This window comes from Condylura cristata, unplaced genomic scaffold (assembly GCF_000260355.1).
Source record: "Condylura cristata isolate star-nosed mole 26May11 unplaced genomic scaffold, ConCri1.0 scaffold00003, whole genome shotgun sequence".
NCBI classification, from domain to species: domain Eukaryota; kingdom Metazoa; phylum Chordata; class Mammalia; order Eulipotyphla; family Talpidae; genus Condylura; species Condylura cristata.
In genome coordinates, this window is record NW_004567104.1 from 31,345,445 (window position 1) to 31,371,753 (window position 26,309).

General features: G+C 40.1%; 1 protein-coding gene across 1 annotated transcript in view; it reads right to left on the bottom strand.

Moving 5' to 3' along the window:
* Positions 1 to 26,309, bottom strand: part of KALRN (kalirin, RhoGEF kinase) — a 408,565-nt gene that overhangs the window by 187,696 nt on the left and 194,560 nt on the right. The window contains exons 24-30 of the mRNA XM_012730450.1: positions 25,800 to 25,909; positions 15,360 to 15,429; positions 13,058 to 13,147; positions 8,367 to 8,459; positions 3,633 to 3,744; positions 1,703 to 1,893; positions 1,160 to 1,261 (exon numbers count right to left, since the gene is read on the bottom strand). Of these exons, the coding sequence (XP_012585904.1) occupies positions 1,160 to 1,261; positions 1,703 to 1,893; positions 3,633 to 3,744; positions 8,367 to 8,459; positions 13,058 to 13,147; positions 15,360 to 15,429; positions 25,800 to 25,909 (768 nt within the window). The remainder of the gene's footprint in view (positions 1 to 1,159; positions 1,262 to 1,702; positions 1,894 to 3,632; positions 3,745 to 8,366; positions 8,460 to 13,057; positions 13,148 to 15,359; positions 15,430 to 25,799; positions 25,910 to 26,309) is intronic.

Genomic DNA, 26,309 nt, shown 5'->3' on the forward strand with positions numbered 1-26,309 from the left:
GTTCTTCCTGAGGACATGTTTCTTCAACTCTTAGAACAGGGTTATAACCTCAACATTCAACATAGATTTGCACAGTGGTCATTGTTAAAGAATTTAATAGCTTGAGGCTGAGGCAGTCTTTGGAGGGTTTCCGGTGGGTGGGAGAGTCATACTTCAGTGGCTAGAATTTGGGGGGCATGGGGGCACCGGACGGGGAAGTAAGGTGGAATGCCAAGGCAGCAGCTTCTTACCAGGTGGTAAGGACACATATTAGGACATTCAGTGCCTACTGGGGCTACTTAGGCATGGACTGACTTAGTCAATCCTGGGTTTTTAGCTAGGTAGACCCATTAATTGAAGGCACTGCTACCATTCTATGAATAGCCCAGTTGTTTTTGTGGAGTTGTTTTCAGGTAACCATCTTGTGACAGGTGGTTACTACAACGGCAGTACAGAGGAGTGCAAAGCTGTTGTCAGGGTTGCAACATCTTTTCAGTGACAGACACTTCCTGACAAGCACATAGCTGGAAGATGCTCCAGCTGTTGGAAGCCTTCTCAGACAGGATAACAGCAGGCAGCACTGCCTGCCTGACCAACTGCATGTGCTCTGGAGAGCTGAGGCAACGCTTCAGGGCTGTCATTTGGTGAAAGGCCTCTTGATACTCTGTTCAATCAGCATAGCTCCAGGCGGCTATGATTCACTATAGTTTCTAGGATGTAAGTTCCCAGGAATAGGGTCTACAGTTTAAAGGTACTTAGTACCCAAAGCACTAAGTAGAATATATAAATATACCATATATGTAGGAATTATTTAGGAAAAAAAAGTTGAATGAATGTTGAGCAAATCAAGATGCCTTTTGTCAAGGGTTGACTGCTATTCTTGTCACTTGATAATGGACAGAACATGTCTCATAAGTGGGCCCTAGAAGAAGTCTGGTAGGATACTCCCTCCTCTCTCCCTCCTGCTTTCACAAATGCATGGACTGGGGACATCTTTACTCACTGAGACTTCAAGTTTAGCTTTATGATGGGATTTGCTTCTCAATACCCACGTGACACTGCCATTCTTCAGAGATGACCACAGGCTCAGTGGAGAGTCCAGGCCCAGCTTTTAGGTATAACACACCCACTCCCCACCACCCCAGACCTGGTCTTGTGCCCAGCAGGGAGCAGTACTTACTTTCAGCACTGTTTTATTGTCTGAAGATGGGGTGCGCCCAGACCACAAGGCGAATTTGCAGGGATCGCCCTCTACATGCTCGGTCACACCCAGCTCTGAGGTCTGTAGACAGGAAATGCCTGTGAGAGGCGGGGAAGGGGAGGGCAGTGGGGAAACTTAGGGCTGGGGTGGGAAGGGAAAGGCAACAGAGAGGAGAGGACGATGGGAGGGGCTTCTGTCAATCAAACTTAAACAGATTGGATATTTTGTTCATCTACCCAGGAGGAAAGGACCTGCAGGCACAGTGCCTGATTAGCAGGTAGCAGGGAGGGAAGGTGAAGAGGGAGGAGCTAAAGGCAAACAGAAAAAAGAACTGCGTTCGCTAAAATACAGAAGTGGGAGTTCAGGAGGGCCATTTTCCAAATAGGAGGCACATTTCATTTGTCCAGGATGGTTTTGGCGTGGCACCAGGGGCACAGGTGAGCTGAATGTTTCAAGATCCCTTCCTGCCCAAGGGCTCTATGAAAACAGGGAGTCTTGTCTCACCCCACCTGCCCCACCTACCAGTAGCTTGTTCTTGTAAACATATTTCGTGTGTCCTGAAGAGTCTTTGATCTCCTTGCTAAAAACCAAGGAGATCTCAAAGAGGAACAAGTGCCGCTCCCGCCCCTTCCGGATCAGCGACTTAGGGTCCCACACTTGAAAGGCATCCTGGAGAATCAGCTCTCCCTGCACATCCAGGTTCTCGTCGAACCCTGAAAGACACCCATTTCCACCCTGTGGAGTGTCTCTAGTGCCACATTTGAGATACTCGGGTCCACGCTCCTCCTGGAGAAGGCTTCCCAAACGGTTAGCTTTCAGCTCCACGGCATTTCCCCTCTGATTCCCGAGGCTCCTGCAGACTGGAGGTGATGGCTCTACAGAACCATGACCAGACCCCGCTTTCTGCACCGCACTGTTGTGGGCATGACTGGTATTAGCTGAATCTCTTGCAAAAGGTTCTGCACAGATCCTGCCTCCCCCCAGACTCTGCAAGGGCAAACCTCTATCTCCTTCTTCCTCCACAGCTCCCTACTGCTTCTCACTCAGGCTCTGAGTGGGACTAAAGACAAACACTGCTTGGCGGAGTGTCCCTGACTCCACACTATCATTCTTTCGTGTCTTATATTCCATTCTGAGGGCGCTTTTCTTTGATTGTTTCTGTACAGGGTGGTGAAAGAGTCTTCAACAATCTATTCCACTTGAAGTCTTTCACAGGTTCTGAAACTTGGGTGTGCATAAGAATCACCTGGAGAACGTGTGCCCACAAATTCCTGCCCACCCTTATCTCTGAGAGACAGGGATTCAGGAGGTGTTCAGCTGATGAGTTTTACATCTGATAAGCTCCAGGTGCTGCTGCTGCTGCTGCTGCTGCTGCTGGCCCATAGAATACAGATCAGGGACAGGCTGAAGGCAAAGGGTGCTCGTATTAGAAGGCATCCAGGGTGGCGTTAGAGGGGCGGGTGCAAACAGCAAAGAAATGGATAGAGAAATTGTGACAAAAGGGATGTGTTAAGATCATTAGTATTGTCTGGTGAAGGTGACCAAGGATTCTTTGCATGAAGAACTGGGATTTCCTGTGCTAAGAGGGACCAGGAATTACTTACAAGCAGCATCGACAGGAGAAGTGCTGGAGGAGATGAAGCCCAGTAGAGAAAAGCAGCCCTCAGGTTTGTACATTTGCAATGTAGCACACTTCTGGCACATTTTTAGTGAGGGTGACTCCCCTTACGAGCTCTCTACCAGCCCAGACTGGGATGCTGGTATTTGCCCCCCTGGTGTGGCTGCCCTCCCCATCTCTGATGAGTGTTGTACTCACAATATTTCTGCCTCATTTGACCAGGTTTCTAGGTCCCAAGAGCATCATCCAGTGGCCTGAATGCATTTTGAGGAAGTTCTGTTAAGCTTTCTCTGGCTGAAGTTTTCTTACCTACAGGCAGGGCGTAAGGGTAGTTGCCCAATAATAGGACTATATTTACAATGGCTAGAATGGTAAATTTTCTGTATATTTTGGCACAATAAAGACAAGGCATAAGACTAGCACACTGCACATGTGTGTGTGAGTGCGCACATACACATTCTACTTACAATTTCTAATTTCTGCTTATTCTGATGACTAAAGCAAAGCTAATGCTACGCAACAGAGCAGAACCGTTGTGGGGCAAGCTTCCGGCACGTTATAGTAAGGACGACCGCCTGTCCTGGTGTGTCTCACAGGCAGTAAGCTGTCTACCTATCTGAAAGACTTAGGTCTGGTCCTACCTGGAGCCAGGGTGTCAGCACAGCTGGTCCCCAGGGAGAGCCTCTCACACCTCCCCACTACTTATGTAACGCTTGTCATTTCTCCTCCCTTCCAGCCTTGCCCTTTGCCTGACTTCTTGTCATCTCCCTCCCACATGCTCCCTGATCTTGGGAAGTGGGGAGGCCCCTTGTGACAGGCTGGGAGGACAGCTACCTTCCAGCATGCTGACATGCATGGCATCATTGGCTTTCTTTGGGACACTGAGCATCACTTCCAGGCCGTCCTTGAGCTCCCCTTTCCCTTCTTCACAGCAAGTTAAAAGTTCCTGGAGGGAAAAGTCCAGACACAATTAGAACCCCTTCCCCCAGCTTCCCTGCCTTCCCACTACCTAACCCATTAAGGCAATTTTACACCAACATTGTTCTCTGCAGTGGCTGCCTCTGAGCTATATAGGAAGTTGGGTGAGGTGGGGTGGGAGGCTATTTCCAAAGAATTCAATCACTGTTTTTCCCCAGACTGAGCTTCCTCAGCTCAATCTAGTTCAAACAAACTCAGTTCAACCCAACTTGTAAATGATTGGCACGATAAGTCAGTGACTAGGGCAGTTCCATTGCTGGACGGCTCCCGAGGGGAGGGAATTTTCCTGGCAAAGCACAAGATCTCTAGTACTGTGGAATCTAGAGTGGACAAAGGGTTCTCAATGTACACACAACACTCACATATCCCAGCATACCTATCAGTAGTGTTAGGGGGAAAGGATGTCCTAAAGGAACTCTGCAGAGTCTTATGGACTCCACTCCCTACTTCAGTAAACTACAACTCCCAGCAATACCACAGAGGACCCAAGGGGAGAGCTAAGCAGGCATTCTGGGACTTTTTGGGGACATATAAGGAGCCAGGTGAGAGGCTCTCTCTGGACCATGTGGCTCTCTGGACAACGGGGCACTCTCTGGACTGAGCAGCTGGTCATTTGGCTCTTGATGAGCTATCAATGTGTTGTTGGAGTTCCAAGTCAGCGGAGCAGGTAAGATGTTCTAGTTAACTTGTATCTCTCTCTCTTCCCCTGGGTTGTACCTTTTCCTTTCCTCTTTGTAAATAACCCCATTATTGACCCTTTTGTGTATGCCTACAGTATAACTGAATTTTAAGCATGTTGGTGAGGACCCAGACAGGTGGCCCAGTTCACATTGGGGTGCCCTGTAACAGTAGCACCACTTCTATTTACATACCTCTGCTGCCAGAATAGTCACTGCTGCCATACTGAGGTTACAGAAATTATAGGTTTATAGCAATCCATAGTTAAAAAAAAAAACCAAACTTTTAGATGATAAAGATTAGGAGTTCCTAACCTGAGTTCAACAGATGGGAGTCTTGACTAGTCTTTCATTGTCAAATGAGGAAACTGACTAGGAGGGATGCACTTGCCTACCCCCATCTCACCCCCATGTGAAATTCACTGGAGATTCATGTGGGAACTTACATCCAGGTCTCCTGATTCCAAGTCCAGTGCGTCAACCACTCCCCCAACCCTGTCCCCCCCCATATCCTTGACTTCACTGAGACATCCCGGAACATGCCCTTTCACTTCTACCTCCTCATTGGAGACTAGGCTATTACCAACTCCATGAAAGACATATAGGGTCAGATAATAATTTCCAACCAAGAAATCACAAGATTGTTTATAATGATATTGTTCAATATAGTAATACTGGCTTTCATTTTCCCTCTTGGGATTATTACCTCACTCGATTTGACACTGGGAAGTAGTTAAGCTACAGATCTGCAATCCATATACTTTTTCTTTTGGTGGGAAGAGGCAGGGGATGGGTGGATGGATGGGTGGGTGGATGGATGGATGGATGGATGGATGGATGGATGGATGGATGGATGGATGGGGTGCACTTCACTTCCAGGCAAGAAAGAAGTTGGCCAGATCAAACCTTGTAAACATGTTAATGACAGACCTCCTGCTACAGGATGGTCCTTATCTAAGGAATGCTTTTAGTAGAATACATCTGCCTGTCTAGGACTTCTTATGATAAACAAACCTGGATTCTGTGGTTTTAGGGGCATAACACTCTGGGAAGTATCTTATAAACTATGCAAAGCTTCAAGTAAAGAGTGAATACATTTCATGACCAAAATGGCTCTCTTCAGGTAAATGATATGCTACATCATTTAGGAACCTTGCATGTTAATCCTGATACTGCAAGGAAGGGCTGAAAGGTGGTGGTTCCTGGACTTATCTTTTTTTTTTTTAACCTAGGATTATTTGTATCTTTGAAATCATTAGTAAAGCTTTATACTTGGTAAGTTATCTTAGACCAAAGGGAAATCCAATTCTTTGCATTATCTTAGATAGATTCTCATAGGAAGAGGGGAGCTTTGTGTCCAAAAAATGAGTGAATTACCCAGAGAACATGTTTTCAGCCTTGTTTTTGGTTTTAGTTGGTGTGATGATGGCATTATTGTTCAGAAAGTTGTATTTATGTCTGCTGATCTGAAGTTCTCTAATTCTCCCTACCCTTCCTAATGTAAACCCTCCCAACTTTAGTCTCATGCATTTTCAAAGGTATGCCTGAGGCAGAAACATCAGAGGGAAACAAGAAACATTTTAGTATATGAGCTGCCTAAGTGAGCATGAGTAAGAAATATGCTTCTGTTTGCAACACAAAATACCAATTAGTTTAACCCTAAAGCAATTTAGTGAGGCCACCAATCTAGTAGCAAAGTCAATAAATTCTTCTTGGATCTTTCCTATAGTTTATGGTAGATAAGGACCCATATTTAATCTAGTCTCTAAAAGAACAGCTATTGCAGATTTACAGAGTATTGAGCACTTCAACTGACATATAGTTTTCTCTTCCATGCAACACCTAAAGTGATGAACCCCAGAGGACACTGATAATTAAGTATCAATTTACTTGGAATAAACCTGACTTTAATGAGCAAATAAATCCCATATTATTTATTTCTAGTAAGAGCTCAGCAAACTATTTTTTCTTTTTTACAGGCACCCTGCTATTAGTGTATTGAAGAGGTGCAATTTTTTTTCCCCCTCTATCATCCCCTGGAAAGTTTACAACTTCCCCACAATCAAATTCCTACTACTTCATTTTTTTCACTTTCAGTTACCTACATGGTCACTTTTTAAAACATCCAATTATGATGTGATGCCCACAGCCCACCTGTCCATTTGTCTAAAGTAAAACACAGGGCAGTCTATCCAGCCTCCACTGCCCACCTTTGTCCGTTTCATAAAATTAGTCCTAGAAACCTCAACCTCATTAAAAGGGATTAAAAAGGAGAGGTTATTCTTTCTCTAAAACTACAATTAATTTAAGACATTGGCAGTGTGGCTGGGCAAGTTGGTATTTTAACTCCACTAATTTCTGAAATGGTTTTGAGATATATGAAAAGTCATAAAAACAAATCTTAAAAGTCTACTAGCACAAGAAAAAAAAACATTAAGGGGGGTGGGTAAGGAGAGAACAATTATAAACAGAAATCTGGGTTAAGGAAAAGCTACTGTAGTAACCACAGAACTTAGCGTTATCTAATAGAAAAAAATGGACTCGTCATTTTTGTGGTTTAAGGGGCAGAAAACACACTAATTGTTTCAGGAAATAACCCTTCACCCACTAATCTGCGATCTTATAAGAATTTCTGAGTCAATATAAGAAACCTGGAAAATAAAGAAGGTGCTCTCTTTGACAGCAGTTCTGTCCTAACAGTTGAGCTGTTCTAGCCATCGCTGTTTTTCACGCTCATCCTCAGCAGCCAAGGTGAAGTGCTGCACTGCACTTCTCTAAATCATTTTGCAGGTTTGGATGACTTCAGTGTGTGGAAGCAGAAGCCTGAAGGCTTTTCTTGGAGATAAGGAGGGGGTGGAAGGTGAAGACGGCATCTGGAGGGATGCGATGGTGCATGGACTTGCCTTCTCAGAGCTGGGAGAGAACCCAGGGCACACCACACTTTGCTCATCAGAGAACCACAAGTGCAAAACCAGGGAGATCCCACATGCTGGACAGAAAGCCCTAGATTTGAAACTAGACTGGGTTTACTGTTTAGTGAAGCTAGAATATACACAATCCTATAGTTGTCCCTAAACATGAGTTGAATTTCACCAGATTTCTTCTGAAAACTATTCTATTTATAACATGTCTCTCATCATGCCTTCATTTTTTTCACTTGAGAATTCTGAACAATATATAAAGTGAAGGAAAACTATACCTTTACATCTTAAGAACTAATAGTGATATAATTGTGTACAATTGTGATTTCTTAGGCTTTCTGGGGGAAATGTCATATTTTCAAACCATCAATGCATCCATTTCTTGGAGGGAATCAGTCTAAATTAATAAATATTTTTAATATGATTATTTGGCTTTTAAAGAAAAGATTTTGGAGAAAATCCAAATCACCTGGCTATCTCCAGAAGCTCCCGTAACACATGGGATCCCACAGACATAAGGGTATCCTTGTGTTTTAACATGTTGTCTCTGAATGTTTCCTCTAAAAAAACTTACAGTCTTGATCAAAACAGAGTAACGCAATGGTAGGTACAAACCTGGCCTGACCAGACTGGCATTGCCCATAAGACTCTGACTCCTGATCCCATCAGAGCAGGGCACACCAGAAGAAATCTGTCCCAGGAGGGAGGGACAGGAGAGACTCTAAATACCACCCAGTGCCTGGGGTCATATTTGTTAAAAGTGGGGGGTGTGAAAATAACCACAACTTGTTCTTGAACCACATTCTCCTCTTACCCCTCACAAGTAAGCATCCGGAATTTCATAGGTTAGGACAGGAAGTCTGAAGTCATGGCTGAAGTTCTACTCTAGGTAGAAGAAAGGGCTTCAGTGGAAACTTCCCACCCTTGGGCAAAGTTGGGACCCCTGCGTCTGGTCAGTTGTGTGGTAGAGGGTGATATATGTCGGGGGGTACCTTCAGGAGCAATTGGTACTTGGTGATCCTCTGGACAGGCTTAATCAGGTAGGAAGAGATGGAGTTGGCCAGACCATGCCGCTGTTGTATCTCCTACAGGGAGGAAAACAGGCACCCTTAGACACAGAGGGACACATGCCAGTGTACGTCCTGGGAAAAGGGTGGCATAAGAAGAGAAAGGAAAAGGAAAAAGCAGAGACAGTTGTAAGAAAATGTTCTTTGATGGGGAGATGGTAGTAGAAAAGAGAAAACAGGAGAGATCAAGATGCTTCTATAACTGGAGGAAGTGGGAGAGATAGAAAATGGGGAGACATCTTAGGGAGAGAAAACAGACATGAAAGAGAAATGGAGAAAGAGCATATGAAAAAATGCTCGTTGCCACTTAAGAGGAAAATATAGCTCAAAACAACAATGAGATAACACCTCATATCCATGAGGATGGCCCGAATCACAAAGACCAGAAACAACAGGTATCAGTGAGAGGGCAGAGGAAAAGGAATCTTCATGCATTGTTGGTGGAAGAGTAACCTGGTCCAGCCCCTGTGGAAAGTAGTATGGGGGTTTCTCAAAACACTGAACACAGATCAAATGACCCAGCAATTCCATTTCTAGGTATCTACACAAAGAATGCAAAAACACTAATCTGAAGGGAAGCATGTGCTTTTATGGTTCACTGAAGCACTTTTACAATGGCCAAGTAATGGTAACAACCTATGTGTTCAACAACAGATGAGTGGATTAAGAAGATGTGATCTATATACTTTATTTCTTTATACTCCACAATGAGTGAAATAACCCAGTATTTGTCTTTCTCTTCTTGACTTGTTTCACTTAGCATCATCCCTCCAGTTCCATACATACTGTTACAAAAGGCAAGATTTCATGTTTTTATGGCTAAGTAGCAAGCTGTATTTAGGTAATTGATGTGGTTGAGCTAGAAGAAAGAATTAGGCTTTGATAGTGAACTTCTCAATGGTAAAATTACTGTGTGTGGATCTTTAATGAAGGAAACATTGCAAAAAACAATGTTTCAGAAACAGTAATATAGGCCTACTAGCAATATAGGGGATGGAAGATAAGCAATAGAGACAGAGAGGAGGTTATTACAAAAGCCCAGGTATATAAGCATCAAATTACCATAGGAAATAGCAACTCCATTCCTAGGTATATAACCCAAGGGAAATTAAATACATGGCCACACAAATACTGGCATACAATGTTTATAGCAGCATTATTAATAATAGTCAAAAGGTACACACAACCCAAATGCCTATCAATTGTATGGGAAAACAAAATGTATTATGACCATACAATGGAATATTATTTGGCCAGGGAAAATACAAAATACATATAGGTACTATATGTATATATATATATATATTTTTAAGATTTATTTTATTTGTACATACAGAACTGGGGTACAGGCCAGAGGCTCAGGGGCGGTGAGAAGATTCACCAGAGACAGAGCGGGAAGCAGAATAGGCAGATCGACGAAGTACACTGCTGAGGGGAGCAGCGGGCCGGTCAGGAGAGGTCTGTCACGCCATGTGGTCACCTCCGGGGCAGGCGGGAATCAAACTCATGTGGAAGTGGCTTTAGCTTCTCAGTGTAGTGCTTTAACCCGCTGCGCCACCAGGGAGGGCCACTATATGTATATTTTAACATATATGAATCTTGAAAACATGCTAAGTGAAAGAAGTCTGTCACAACATTTGTTGTGATTTCATTTTTTTGTAGATCTACAGAACAGGCAATTCTATAGAAATAGAAAAAGGGTCAATGGTTGTTCTGGGCTGAGAATATAGGTATGAGGATGAGGGAAGTGGGTGATAGCTACAGAGTCCTGGGCTTGCTCTTAGAGGTGATTAAAATATTTTAAAATTAACTGTGGGGATGTCTGCACTGTCTGTGAATATACTAGAACCATGGTAGTGCATGCTTTAAATGTATGTATAATCTACATCTATATATTTTATCTCCAGGTCTTGACATGAGCTAGGATTAGTCAGGAAAAAGCTAATGCAAGGAATTTTGGGAGGAATAAAAGAAACATCTAAAAGTGATAGAATATAGGGTTTGCCTGTAACTTGAAGAAAGGGGAATGGGAGAATAATGTAAAAAATTTCTATTTTCCATCAATTATTCCAGGAAGGAGCAATTTTCTCACTCATTTACCTCTTCCCTAGAGGTACATTGTCCAATGATGATGGGCAAAACGTTTGGCAGTGTTACTCTCTTTGAGCAAAGGAACACTGTGAGTTTATTTGGGAGCTCCGGCAAGAAAGCATAAGCAGTAATGCATCTCTGACACTCTTGCGTTACTAGTAAGATGCCTGGCTCTAGGAAGGTTGCCTGTTAAGCAGCCAGGAGAGGGTCTTTTTCCAGGAGCGAGGTCAGCTAAATCAAGCTTAAGTAATCAGCAGCTGTCACAGGCTCACAGCCCTCACATCTAGAGTAAAAAATTCTGGATCATGTGAATATGTGTGCTTTTGTGACCACAATTTTCTGTCTTCTCTTTGCAATAATGGATAATAAGAAACTACTTTTATTAAAGTCTATCTTTTAGAGAATAAGGACCTGGAGGAGATGGAAACCCTTCTGGAAGAATGAAAAAAAGCTACCAAGATTATGCTTTCTGAAAAGTTTTGGGAACAATTGGAAGAATTTATTTTTCTCTCTTCACACCTCCAAGCCAAAACTCTAGGAATGCCTTCTGGATTGATTTTCTGGCCTCCATTTATTTTTTCAACTAACATAGAGGTTTATTAGGTGTAATGTGGGAAATATACGATATATTTGACTTATCAAAGTCTAAACATTTGCTAGAAACAGGGATATGAGGAATAGAAGTCCAAAGGAAAATAAATCACTGAAATATGTATAAATATGAAACAGGCAAATCATCAGTTCAGCTCTCAAATAGCTTACTGGTGGTGAGGGGAGGTGTCTATAATAGAAAGTTACCTTGTTAACTTATCAAAAGGCAAATCATTAAAAAATCTTAGTAGAGATAGAAGGTATAATGTACACAAAGAGATAGGGAAGGATTCATGCACGAAGCAAAATTTGACCTTTAAAGGACAGGAGGAATTTTGAAGAGTGCTTGGGTGCTTGGGTGTGTGTGTATGTGCACAAAAAGTACAATTGCTCTTTAAGCAAAGAGCAGTGTGAGTAAAGTTAAGGAAAGCAGAAAAGTCCAAAGCATGCCTAGAACTCAGGACATATGCATTCAGAACAACACGACGTGGAGCACAGGGCACATTTCATTAAAACTTCAGAAAGGCCATTCTGCATACTGTTGAAAAATCAGTCAGAAACATCTTAAGGGAAATACGTTATTTAGCAAAGATGGTAGTAACATGGAGAACTCAGTATGTTATCAAATCAGTTCTGGAAAATCTGACCTCAGAAATTCTGGTTTGGGACACTTTAGGATCATTTTCAGATTAATGGCCCATGTTAAAAAAATCACGCATGTTTTTTCTCATCTGGTTTTTTCCCTTCAAGTGTCATTCTTTGCTAAGCAACAAGACACTTACAGAATCACTTCTGTGAGGGCAGTGTCAAGAGGCAAGATGCTCAGAGAAGGTTTATTTTATAACCTGAGTACGAAGCTATGTTTCAGTCTTTATATCCTCAATGGAGCCTAGCACAATTTTGTATATAATAGATATTCAAGTATTTATGGAAGGGATTAGACAAATAGGCAGAAAGATGGATGCACTGATAGACATGAAAGTTCTGAATCTGAAGTCACCATCATTTCTGATATGACTACCACACAGGCCATCACTATCACTGCCTGTCTTTCCCTGAACTTCCCTTTCCCTCATTTCCCCTCTCATATTCATGCCTTGTATACTGCAATGACCACTGATTCTGTTTACTTGGTAGCCAATATATTAGTCACAGGGCATTGTCTAGACTCACATTATTATTCATCAGCAGGATTGGATCCTCATTCAAATCCAAAACAGAGGACACAGCCCACTGACCCTGTTTCTTCTTGGTTTCCTTAACAGTACAAATATGCAACCTGGTTGTATGTTACTCTAATCTGGAAATTTTTAAAACTCTCAATGACCAAGCCCACTTCAGACCAATCATATTAGAATCTCAGGGGAGCCCAAGGAATCAGTGCTTTTCAGTTTTGCAAGTGATTCCAATGTTTAACTAAGGTTAAGTGTTTTTTTTTTTTTTGTGATTCTCACGCTTGAGTAGGCATCAGCATCATCTGGAGGGCTCTTTAAAACAGATTGCTGGGCTCAACCCCAATCAGAACTAGAGATTCTGATTCAAAAGATCTGGGGAAGGGGGAAATACCAAAAATGTATTTCTAATACAGTCTCAAGTGATGATGATGTGATCTGAGGACTACAGATTTATAACCCTTATATTAAGGGGAGATAGATGAAGTAGAAGTTAAACATCTTAATCACTACCTGCATCATGAGGACGTCTGTGAAACATGAGACTTATGACAAGCTAGGTTTACTGTTGAGGCACAGACAAATGTGTCTTGTAGAAAATCAAGAGATGAGATGACAAACATTGCTTTTGCTTCCCCCCATTTTTTATGTGGCTGGTGGCTAGTAAAGAAAAACAAGGAAGAAAAGATTGCTAAGAAGCCATTATCTGAAAGTAAAGACACATTCTGCAAGCCAAGGGCCAAATAGAAAATCACAGCTTACATCAAAGAAGGTGCCTGCATGCTCCAGGATCAGCTGGTTGGAATCAGGTTTGTTTTTACAGTAGGTGACGTACATCTGAAATTTGTCTGCCTAAAAAGAACAAAGAGATCAGCATCTATTAGTGGCTTCCTTCTGTCCATTGGACCTAGAGGACCCAGCAACGATTATATAGTTTTAATTCTCAGACCTCAGTGTTTGGATTCTTTGTGGCAAGTGGTCTGGGCTCATCTGGCCAATACCCTCCTAACAAACATGCTATGTTTTCCTCATTTCAGCAATGCAGAGAGCTTGCTGAAAGTGAGCTCATTTAGACACTATTCTAAGCTAGGAAGAATCAGAAAAATCTGAAGTTGGACAGATTTATTTAGAGATTATCCCCCTTTTTGGATTACCTAAAATTGTTTCCCATCTTGAAACAATGACTTAATTGCTCTAAAGTCAAAAAGCAAAGAATAAAAATGAAGTATGATTTTAGAGGTAGACCTGTTCATATTCCAAATGTCTTCAATGGGGACATGTTTTTAGGATATGCCAAGTAGCAGAATGACCTTTTGGGACAGGGTCTGTCCCACTAATTCACACCCAGATTGTTACTTCAAGACTAGAAGACCGTACAACTCCTTGAAAATTTCTTTCTTTCAGGATTCTCTGGGTTACTGTTGCTAAACCCTTTTTTATTCGGAAAGGTGTATGGATTTAGCTATGAAGTACTTCTATTCTTAAAATGCTGTCCATCTTACTGGCTACAGAACATTTGGGATGTCTTCTGAAAGAGCAGCCTACATATCTGTTAATTATAGCAGGTTTCATTTATGTCAGCACTTTTCTAATTTTTATTATGTATATTAACTCATCTGATTATCTAAGATCTTTATATTGGGTTTCTATTATTTTTCCATTTTACAGATATAAAAACTGTTGCACAGGTTGGTTAAATGATCTAAAATTTGATTGTCCAGGCATCTGACGCCAGACTACTTGGTAGCAGTCCTAGCTTTCAACATATTGTAAGTAATTTTTTCTACACTTTATTTCTGTACCACTCATATATTTAGATCATGAGACCTAAGAAAGACACCTTAGGATAATTCTTGGCCAAAGATATATATGTTTTATGCACCAAAGGGTGCATAAAACCAATTTTAGGGTTTATCTACTACCTACGAGGCATCTGTTATCCCTAAAAGATGTTGACAACTCATACTTGTGCTTGATTTTAAGGCAAATCCACAAATTGTATGTCACAAAGTACAAAAAAATATGCTTCTTTAATGGTCAATTTTGTTTTTTCTTTACATTGCCTGCCTAATAAATAATAATTTATTAGCATGTGAATGAGCTCATGTACTTAGAGTATTCTAATGCAAATTAAACAGCAATCTGAGACTTCTTTAATAAATGAGAGTATGCCAGGAAGCAGACATTAAGGTATCATGAAAAGAAAACAATTCAGGTCTTTAGCTGTGGGACTAGCTGTGATATTTATAACCTGTGCCAAGGCAGCCTGTTTCATCTGAAATGTTTCCATGTAGAAAATCTAAAGTAGAACACCACCCTTTCTATTCTGTAGGAATATTGAGTGTATAAACTCTCTAAGTCATGAAGACATTTTGACAGGTAATTGGCCCACTTTGAGTGGAAGTTATAATTAGATAATTATTAAGTATTGTAACTCTTGACCCTGGGGAAGGGTATCATGTTTAGTTGCACTTAGTGTCCAAGGTGGGTTTCCTTGGAGATATGTACACCAATGTCATGTTATTCATGAGTGCAGAATAATGTGGAGTGGAGGTGCTAATGTTTCCACTTACGTAATCTGGTATATTCACTTTTACTTGGCCTATGACAATAGCACCAAAAGGGAGAATGACTAAACAAACACCTTGTAGGTCAGAATTGGGGTGGATTCTCAAGGGGTCTGTTATTCTCCATTAAGGAAAAAAAAATGGAATTGGTGATTAGTTGAATTCCTAACATTCTAAGTCCCTAAGCTTAATCCTGTAAAGATAACTAGTTAGAACCACTCAACAACTATCCCATGGATGGCGGTGGTCTTGTTCTCCTGATAGGTATTTCGTTTTTAGAAAATCCTTAGAGATGATGTTTGAGCACAGTATCTAAGAATGTTTCCCAAGGAGGTGTCCTCTCTTAGGGGAAGCTGCTTCTCTGGTGGCCCCTCTCACAACCCGACTCTGCATTAGTTTGGCACTGACACTGATCCTCAGCCCAGGCACGGAACAGTAATGCCATCTGGTGCCATTTGCACCCCGGGGCAGCAGGAGAAGGATTTCAGGTAGATTACCCAGGTAACAAAACAATGTCCCACATCCTCAGGTAGCTGCTCGTACTTCTCCAGCTCTTTAAGGAAGATGCTGCAAGGGTAAAGAGAGACAGAATCAGATCCCCAGTTCTGCTGACCACCCCAGAGGGTTATGTTAATACTAACACAACTCCACAAAACTCTCAGATATTTACATGTGACTTCTCTACTTTCTACATGATATGTGGTGAGATTCTAAATAGGTTAAAACTACTTTTATTAAAATATACTCAATTATTAATGTGTGCTACTTAAAATAATGTTTCTCTCAGTTGTTTATATTTTTCAGACTGAAAATAATTAAATATTCTACTGATATTGGCATTTCATTACAACAGCAATTATAAATCTGATTTTTTTTTAAATACAGGTAATTGGGGATTATTAGAAAATCAATCTAAATAGATATCAAAAAGAACAAAGCAAATATTACAACATTAGAGATAATATAGAAAAATTTTGAATCCTACAGTGCTTCTGATTCTTAACCTTCTTCTTCCATCAATAGCCAGTTAGTTCATGCTAAAATCCATAGTTAATGTTTCCTAAGGCAGACATCATCAGGACAGAAAATTTAATGGGGAAAAAATTCTTATTCTATTTCAAAGCTGAATTGAATTACTATTGCATTACCTACCATTGTGAGTACCTGTGTAATTACATCCTTCCATGTTAGTAAATCATAGCTAACCATACCAATTTCAAATTAATATATTAAACAACTGGTTTAACAGGAATGGAATTTGCTTTTTAAAATCACACAATGATTTTCAAATAATTTTGAGGCTGTGGGGAAACATATCAATGAAAATATAAGATGGCATCAATATAATCTTTACAAAGAGCAATTTGACAATAAAAACATATCTTTTTGTCTTTGCAATATTAACTCTGGAAAATCTCCTGTACTTGTAACCACACATACATAAGATGAAGTACACAGGACTACTCGCTCTGGCACTGTTCACAGCAGCAAAAGATGGTGTGCAAGGTGACAGGATATAAACTATGGTACATCCACCGAAGTGAATAGTGGGTTCACTGCTTTTTATGTTTGCATTTGACAGATCTCCAGGACTGACTGATAAATGAAAAAAGCAAGGTATAGAAGATTGTATATAATATGCTGTCTTTTGTTGAGGTTGGAAATATATGTTCTTATTTCCAACCCAGGAAACTAAAGGTCAAAGGGTAATATTTCAGTTATGCAAGGTAAGCTCTGGAGTTCTACTATACAGCTAGAACTTTATAGCTAATAATGCTGTATTTTCTACTTTAAATCTATGTTAGAGCTTATGCTAGATTTTCTGGTAAGTGTTCTTACTACACAATAATAATAGTAGTAACAACAAGAGGGATGGGAGGAACTTTCGTAGGTGATGGACAGGTGTATGACTTGGTTGGTGATCATGATTTCATGGGTATATATTTGTCCCGAAACTCAGAAGTTGTGTACATTAAATACATATAGCTTTCTACATGCAATAACACTTATATAAAGTGTTTTTTAAAAAAGTCATTACCATAGGAAACCAGGTGAAGAGACAGGGTGGGAAGATAGTGATGGGTAAGACTTCTTCACTTATGCTATTTCATTTTCAAATAAATTAAACATTTAATTGAAAGGTAAAAAGCAGTCTTGAATTATTTCAATTATTTCACTACTTACCTCTACTACTGGGAAAAAAGTGTTACTGATTTAACTTTATCTTTGCTGAAGCATTTTGGCAATACAATTGGTTATGGGTTACATGTATGTGTTACTGGCTTTTTCTTTAGTAGAATTGGAAATATTGTTTAAAATTTAAATATTTAGTACATATGTGCAATTAAAATTTTTTGCAAGTTATATTGGAAAGACCAAAATGCTAATAAGAATTGATGAGATTATTATTTTTCTTTCTGTCCTCCTGCAACTTAAAATTTTATATAATAAATTGATATTGCCTTAGTAATAATAAAAAATCATTTAAAGTTTTGGGGGGGTTCCTAGAAGTGCCAATTTGATGATAATCATCTTTCTCCTGATGTGTGAATTTTAGAGAACCCTGATCTGAGACACAGACCAAGGTAAATACAATGCAATTTGGGCTTTAGAAATGCAAATACACAGTGCTCAAAAATCAATAAAGTCATATTTAGTGTTGCTTTTAGAAGAATTTCAGGTGATATGTACATTTAATATGGCTGTTAAAAATGAATATAGGAAAAATATATTATATAATGCTATAATTGAGGATCAAATTTTGTTCAAGGCCAAAAAGGAAACATAAATTTTTGTTGCAAAGAGATGCAATCTGGCTCATCATATACACCCACACAAGTATAAAAAATATATATGTAATTATTTCTGTAATTGAATTCCAAAAGTTATAGGCTTTATTATATGGCAGTTTTCCATGAGAAACACTGAATACTATAAACCACAATGTCATCAGATGTAGTTTTTCAGGTGTTGAGACATTCTTCACCTGGTCATTTCTCAGACTGGCCTTCAAGGTAAAGCTCAGTGAAGACAATGAATGGAAATCCAGTTCTGAGCCATGAAGGACTGAAGAGGCCTTGCGTGTGGGAGCTGGAATAGTTTGGAAAGAGGAGGTAGAACATCTGATAAGCTATTCTAGGTCAAGGATTGGTGAAAGAAAGTGAACTATTTTAAATAAAGGAGGATGTAGGAGGAAGAAAGAACTTGGAATGAGAGAAATGAAAAAGGGGAGACTCTTGAACCCTGTTACCTAGAACGACACTTCCAACTTCCCAGGAACCTTCACTGCCCGCTCAAGGAATCTCTTTATTCAGACAATTATTAGTATTCTCACTCCAGTCCCCAAAGCTAACTCCCATGGTATATAGGTTCTTTTCCAATAAGGATCAAAGAGTGATCTTCCACATAGGATATAGAACTGTATTTTTGTTTTAGAAGCTACAAGGACTCCCATGATGACCAGGGAGTTCCCCTTACTCCTTGACTTATGACTCCAAGTCATTGGTCTGCTCACTTTTAAGTAAACAATGATAATTACAGCCAAAGAATTGATCATCAATCTAGATATTGATGAGAGTTTTACTAAAAATTGTGGTAATTTAGTAGAGCAATACCCTGACATTTTGTATGTCTCTCAAAATACCTATGGGGAGACTCACTTTGAAACTTCTTAAGTTATAAAAGCACTATTCTGAATTAAATGCATAGAGTATTATTTCTACCATTAATGTCTTTTTGGACAGCAAAATTGTAACAGTAACCACCACTAGCACATCCTTCTACTGTTGCTCATCTCACTTTTCTCCCTCGCCACACACAAGCTGCAGAGTCAGAGTTCACATTTACTTGTGAGTTGCAAGGAGTCTGAGACAGTCTCATTTTTTTTAAGCTTCAAAAAACAACTTCATGGGGTTGTAGTAAGGATTTAATAAATCCACATAGGTAAAGAACCCAACCCTGTGTCTGGCATATAGTAGGTAATAAATGGACTTTAAATTTTAAAGTCCCAGTCTTAATAAACTCACATTCTCTTTGATAACTACACATCGCATGTATCATACTCTAGAGATTTATGCCTAGGAAACTCTCCCCACCACATCCCTGTGGAAAAATCTATAGTAGATTACCTTCCTCTAAACCGTATCTTGGGAGACTCTGGTTGAATATTATGCAAAAATTGGATGCCAAGTGCACATATTATTTAAATCTGTGGAATGCCTCGTTAAGCAGATTTCTTTACTGTAGGACTTTCAGAATCCTATTTAATTGAAGAGACACATTATAAATCTCCAAAGTAGATACAATATGGAGTGCTATCCAAACGTCTTTGTGAGAGGAATGCTTACTGAGGGGGACCCTAGTTAGTGGACCCCAATTGTGCATGGCCCTCCGTGATGAGGAGCTGAGCTCCTGCATTGCTCAGAAAAGGGCCCTGGGTAATTCTGAGGCATCCAGCCCACAGATCAGCATTTGAATGTAACTGCCCTAGATTTTAGTGTGCTTCCAGTTTTCAGATCTTACAACTCTGTAAGATTAAATTTTTACATAAAAAGAGAACTAACGAGCACCTATTTCCTTGTATTGGGCAGATCAATGTATAGCTTCAAGTAGGATATTCACTGTCTTCTCCTTGCAATTGTCAAAGGCAAGTGACAATATTAAACTCCTTTTGCTTTTTAATTTGAAAGTTATCAAGCTGACAGATTATGTAAATCTAATCTATGTTATTCCACCTACTTCAAATAGATATGCCTAGTTTAAATTAAAGCACATGAGGCTACAACACTCTTCACAAATGATGAACATTCCCCCCAGCTGTTCTATAGCAACATCTTGGTCCTCACTATTTTGATAATCAGATGTAATAAATTATGGGAGAATAAGCAAAGCAAGTAGTTTAAATGTTTGTATGAATGTCTATGGTTCTTTCAGAAATGAGACAAGCTTTTAAAGAAATGTCAAGATCTAAGCAATGTCATCACACTTAATAAATTAGTATGATGCAATAGATTATGTATCATTACTTTAGGTGGAAGAGGATTCCCACTGGATTTGTGGGAAATGAAGCCTCTAGCATTTACTGGTAGAAAAGCTCTCTGAAGTTTGTCATCAAGTACCATGGAAACAGCACCATTACAAAGGTTCCCTGAATTATTTTAAATTTGTTCTTCTCTTCAGTGATAAAATTGGAGTATAGTCTCACTGTTTCTGAAGTTTAACCTTACCTGAGGGATTCACAATGTGGTCTAGCCAACAGACTTTAACCTAAAGGGTTCAGTCTGCATCTGAAAAGGAATACATGTGTGTACACGCATAAGAACACACACACTTGGAACACTAGATGTTAGGAAATTAATGGAGGTGGGGCTGTGGCTAGGGGAAAAAACAGAACAGTGTGGAAGATAAATCAATAAATTAAGTTGGAGGGAGGGCACGGGAAATGTTATCAGGCTCTTATTTGCAGGAGGCCAAGGGTATTGTCTATCAATGTGGGATGGAATGGCATTTTTTTTTTTTTTCAGGGAGAGACCACTTTTATTGCCTATCTGATGTGGAGTGGAATTCTAGAGAGACTCCATATAAGTGGAACCAGAGGCTGCTTCTAAAGAACCCATTAATGTTAATGACCAGATGGATAGAGCCTAGCACATACCAGGCTCTAGACTGCAGGGCAAGGATGGCTGGTTGGCAGATGGGAGCAGCTATTCTGCTTCTAGCAAGGCAGGAGAGGATGGTTCAGGGAGTAGTTTCAGCAGCTTGATGATCACACTGACCCTGAGAATCACCTGACTCCTATTTTAGGCAAGGATTGTTAGGAAGGTGAGGAGAGGCAAAGGGGGAAAAGGCAGCAGAAAAAAAGCAGCCTGGCAGCGTGGCCCTCCCCAGGGGCTCTGGGTTGCACATCCATCCCATCACCACCAGGTGGAGCCAGCTCCTCACTGCAGACCCACCCACTGTATTTCATAGAGCTGTAAAGTCAATTCCGTGGGTGGCAACAGGTATTAAAAAGGAGAAAAGGAACCTAACCCAAAATCTTGGAGTGCATCACAAACAGTGAGGGTGTTAATTTCACAAAACTTAATTTCCTTATTATATAAGCAGGTGTGTATCAACACAGTATCTACATAATCTTTTTCTTTGGTTAATGATTAAAAAGAATTGAATGGCATTTCACTGAACTTCTCACTGCAATAAAATCATAGGTCCAGAGAGGTCTAGGTTTTCAGCCATCTTTCTCTCCCCTCTACCATTTTCTGCTCCTGCTCCTTCTCTATGTCTTTTCCTCTGCCCCCCTGTGCTGTTCCTTCCCTTGTTACCCACCTTCTGTTCTGCCACTCCCCCTCTGCATAGGTCTGCCACTCCCACTCCCTCACCTCACTGTCTCTCTCCTTCCTTTGTGTTCCCCACCTCCACACTTTTTCTGACTTCACTCGCCCCCACCCTTGTCTCTCCCCACTCTTAAATTCACATACACAGATCTGACAAATCTAACTGGGGGTGTCATAGCCAGACCTCGCCCCATGTTCACCTGGGTTAATCCTCCCTCACAAACTCACCCCATTTCCTCTCTCACACTCCCTGCTCAATCCGCCTTCCCTGGAGGGTCTTGGCTGAAATTTTCCTCCCACACAAAGGGGTGATCCCTGTGTAATCATCAAACCTATTACTTAAATTCTATCTCAAGTGCCCCCTCTTCCACTACTCAAACTGAGGTTTTTCTTTCTTTCTTTTTTTTTTTTTTTTCGGTTACCAACTGCTTCCTAGAACTGAGAGGCCAGGTCTTATGCTTGACCGCTATAGGGGAGCAACTTTAATTTCCAAACTAGTGTATGTCTGGCCCAAGAAGGAATCTGGGGGTGGCGGGGAGGGTGGTGACAGAAATATGGGCCAGTTCTGTTGTTCACAAGTGGTTCCCCTCATCGCACACCTGTCTCTACCCTCTGCTACTCACGACACAGTTCTGGCTGACCATGGTCACCCTGAACCTGCACCTTCGCAGGCTGACCCTGGCCTGGCCAGCACTTTAAGTTCAGTGCCACACAACTCAGGCTTTCCATCCTCAGCTTTGGGCAGGGCCCCCCCAGGATGGTGTGCAGTCAGAGTGGCCAAGAGCAAATATGGTGGCTTCTGGACTACCGGGAAGGATAGAGTGTGCAAGGACAGCTGGCCCTGGCAATGGGTCTCCATCTGCATTTCCAACCCTTGCCAAAAACTGACTTATTTCAGGTAATGCTGCTCCTGGAATGCTTTGTAAAATGCAGTGGAAATCGATCTAGTTTTTTGTATAGGTGTCATTTATCTAGATATTTCTCTAGAAAAAATGATACTAGAAAATAGGGACAGTGAGAGAAAAAGTATCATTCCACTTAAACCTCTAATTTGTGTTAAAACCACTGCTTCTAGGAACTAGATTAAATGTATGAATTGTTATTTATTGAAATGCTGGTGCTTGGGAATTTCTCCACTCACTACCTCTGTTGACAAAGGTCCTAGAGAAAGATAACACAGGTGTGTATGTGAACAGCTCACACAAGCTTGCACACATAAAGCTAATCTTGGCGGTCATTTTTGACAATGACAGCATCTAGAAGGATCCATACTAACTATTATTAATATTAACATATTCATCATATCACCCTTGATCTAGGTACTAACTGGGTTAACTAGGCAGTGTCAATCTGGTTCCCTCTGCCTCTCCATTTTCCTGTTTTCCTTTTGCCCTCCCTTTCTCTTTTGCTGAAGTATGGGCAAATAACCTGAGCTATGCACTAGAAATGAGAGGAGCATATTTCTCTGTTAGATAAAAGTTCATTGTAACTTAGGGAAGATGTAAACAAATGGGGTTCAAAAGAATTGGATATTTTCAGGTTAAAAATGGAATGTTTCAAGTAATTAATTATTTGTGCAGAGCAAGTAGGTGTTAGGCCTATTGTATGCTCCTCCCATTAAGAAGCTCCATTAGGAAGCTCTTTCATTCAGATAATCAATTATTTTTTAGGTCAGAAAAGTTCTGGTAGCAATAGAGAAAGAAAGTCATACCTAATGATTTTCCTTACCTTGAAACTTTCACAAATGACTGAATTAATACTTGATTGCTGTGTCTGAAAATTATAACTCTATTTTGTCTCTCTATCCATCCATCCAGCCATCCATCTATCCATCCATCCATCCATCCATCCATCCAATATTAACTGAAAGTTTACTATGTACCAGATATTGGGGTTATACAATGAACAATATGGTATCTTACACAGTTCAGAGTTCCCTAATTTTCAGAGTTGACTCATGCCATTTTATCTCTTACTTATTAGAGTTTAGAGGTATTATACCTTTACTGTTAATCAAACTTTGTAATGTATCGGTAGAAAGTAAACATTATGAGTTAAGTAAAACCTGTAGGGAATGAATATTTAACTTTTCTTGGATAGTCTCTTAATTGTGGATAATTAAAAATATCTGTTTCTGGTGAATAGATTTCTAAATACATTACATATGTCCATGTTTTTTAACCAGCAATATGCTAATGAATCAGAATTAATATGAAACATCAGCTATTATGCCAATGCACTCACTGTTAGGGTCCATGATGGGATGTAGGATCGTGTGCACTAATACTGAGTAGCCCATGACCAGAGATGGCAGGATTCTGTTGCCTAATTTTTGCAACTTCTCTGCAGCCTTTCCTGTCAAGTTTTATTTTATGCTGCAGGTATCAAACTATCTGTTCAAATTCCAAGTATTATTTGCTGCTTATAAATCACTATGGGTTTAGAAACAATATAACCAAGAAGTCCAGTGGCTTTTACAAGAATGAAGAGGTGCTTCTATGAAAAGATGAGCACTTTACCTTTGTAATATTTCTTTCAGTTGTTCAGAGTTGCTCTGTTTCTTGTTTATAATGTTATAAACAGGTAACATTTGCTGGGTAGCTATGTTCTTGATAGCTTAATTTATTCCCCTATTTATAGAACACAGGATTTTTATAGGGTCTCACTTGACTTTTTAAAAAAGGTCTTTTCAGGACTATATTTTTGGTGGTAGATTTTCAGCTATTAAAAAGACTACCAAAGTGCTTTCTATGGCTTACTAGTGTGAGATCATAAAACCAGAATAAGAGGCAAGGTTAAGCTGGGCATTTTGTAGTAATTGATCAATTTTGAAATGGATATTTTTTCACCTACACATTGATTTGGCAAAAGCAGGAATCATAGGAAGAGCATATTGTGATCTCTAGATATCCATACTTAGTCAATTTGAAAAAATTATGGAGGAAGTTGATTAAATCCCAGAGATCATAGATCAGAAAAATAAAGTAACACAACTTACTGCTTACTAGTCCAACAGCTTCTCAAATATCCAGGAAGATATGGATAATGTTGAGCTGGGCTTATATGACAGCATTTAGTCAAATGGACTTATTGGGATGTCACTTAATGGGCATTAGGAGAGAATATTTCCATGTCTGGCGAGTTCCAGACAATCCAAATAGACAGTGCTAACATTTGTGATTAAATAAATTAAAATAAGAAAACCTGGAACTTTCATTAAACATTCCAGAGTATAGAAAGTCAGAAGTTTTTTTTTGTTTTTTTTTTTTTCCTGTGAAGACTTACTACTTTCATAATCTGGTATGGTTAACATGTTATGATGTTATGGGAGCTACATATTTTATCTTCTTTAAACATGCTATTTGATGACATAATGGGATTAATCATCAACAGATGACAAGACTTTTGGGACTCAAGGTCCTTGCTTACACCCAATTCTTGCTTGTCTTTTGATCATTTTTAGCCAAGAGTTGTATGGAGATTTCATTTTCTAGAGTTGGACTGTCAATCTGGGAGCCACAAGCCTTATCAATCTATTAAATTAAATGACATTAAGGGTTCATTTTTCAGTAACATTAGTAATTGTTCAAGTGCTCAAAAGCCACACATGGCTAGTGGCAACTGCTCTGGACAGCACAGGTGGGACATTTCCTTCACTGCAGAGAACTCCACTGACTGCTACTCTAGAGTCTGTTTCAGGATGCTGCTATGCCTGCACACATGGCTTCCTTAGGAACTCCTGGGATTGGTGATTTTATTTTTGACATGACTACTTAAATCCGTGAAACCCTTGACTAGTCTGACCCTGGGATTTCCTCTGAAATGTGTGCTGCAGTATTGAGCTGGGATGCTGAAAGAAGGCTAGACTTGTGTCTTGGGGGTCCCTCTATTAGTACTTTGAAAAACCAATATTTTGATTAGTGGGTCACATAACTCATATAACTCACACCTATTTTTTTGTTTACCTTCTATGAACAAGAAACATCTAGTTTTGTAAGCTGTGAGAAAGATTTTTAAGTCAGGAACTAGACAAATGAGTTGTGATGTTTCAGGGCTGACTGACTGCATACTTCAATAAAATAGATTGCCAACTGATATTCTTCTATAAGCTATCAAGAGCTGGTTTCACTAGGTATTTTTATTGTCTGTCTGCAACTTATTTTTGTTATTGTTGCTGAGCACTGAAGAAATATTTAGGTTGAAAAAAACAAACAAATGGAATTTGAAACACAAGGCTCCCAGGTACAATGGTCCATCACAGAAGAAGTCTAACGTCAAAATTCCCAACATGTTTGAATGGGAAAAGCAACTTTTATTTTCTTCCTGGTAATCAATCTTTCTGGTTATGAAAAGTTGCCAGTTAGATTCCTGAAGAAAACTGAGCTGGGATTTGGCTGAATGAATACTTGCTACTACTAGGAATTTTGGGCAACTGCAGAGGCAGAAAAGAAGAATGGGAAAGTAGTTGGACAGCAATTAACTTAGAAAATATGCCAGATAATAGTTTACAGATAGGATGGGCCAAATCAGCTTTGAGTCACTTGATGGGAACCCAACATCAGTACTTTTTTGAACCTAAGTGGTCCTCTGGAATCCTCCCCAACCTACTTGTTATGAAAATCGTAGATCTCCTGGATGTTGCCAAAGATGATATGCTCTTTATTAAGGATCCCAGGGGGGATCTCCTCCACACCGCTGGTCATTTCCCACAGGTAGGTCTGTAAGACAGCAATAGTTTCATCACTGACCAGTCCTGCACATGAAATACAGAGAAAGTAAACGGCCATCCAAACTGGGGCCAATGACTCAGATCTGGGAATTCACATACAGTGTAAAAAAGTAAGAGGGTTGGGACTACATCAAGTTAAAGAGCTTCTGTATAGCAAGAGACATTACAAAAAACAAACAGGCAGCCCACTGATTTGGAAAAAATTTCCTCACACAAAATCAGTGAAAAAGGATTGATCACAAAAATATACGGAGAACTGATGAAACTCAGCAAAAATAAGCAGAAGAGCTAAAAAGACATTTCTCCAAAGAGGAAATGCAGATGGCCAACAAGCATATGAAAAATGTTCAACATCACTCGTAATAAGGGAGATGCAAATTAAAACCACA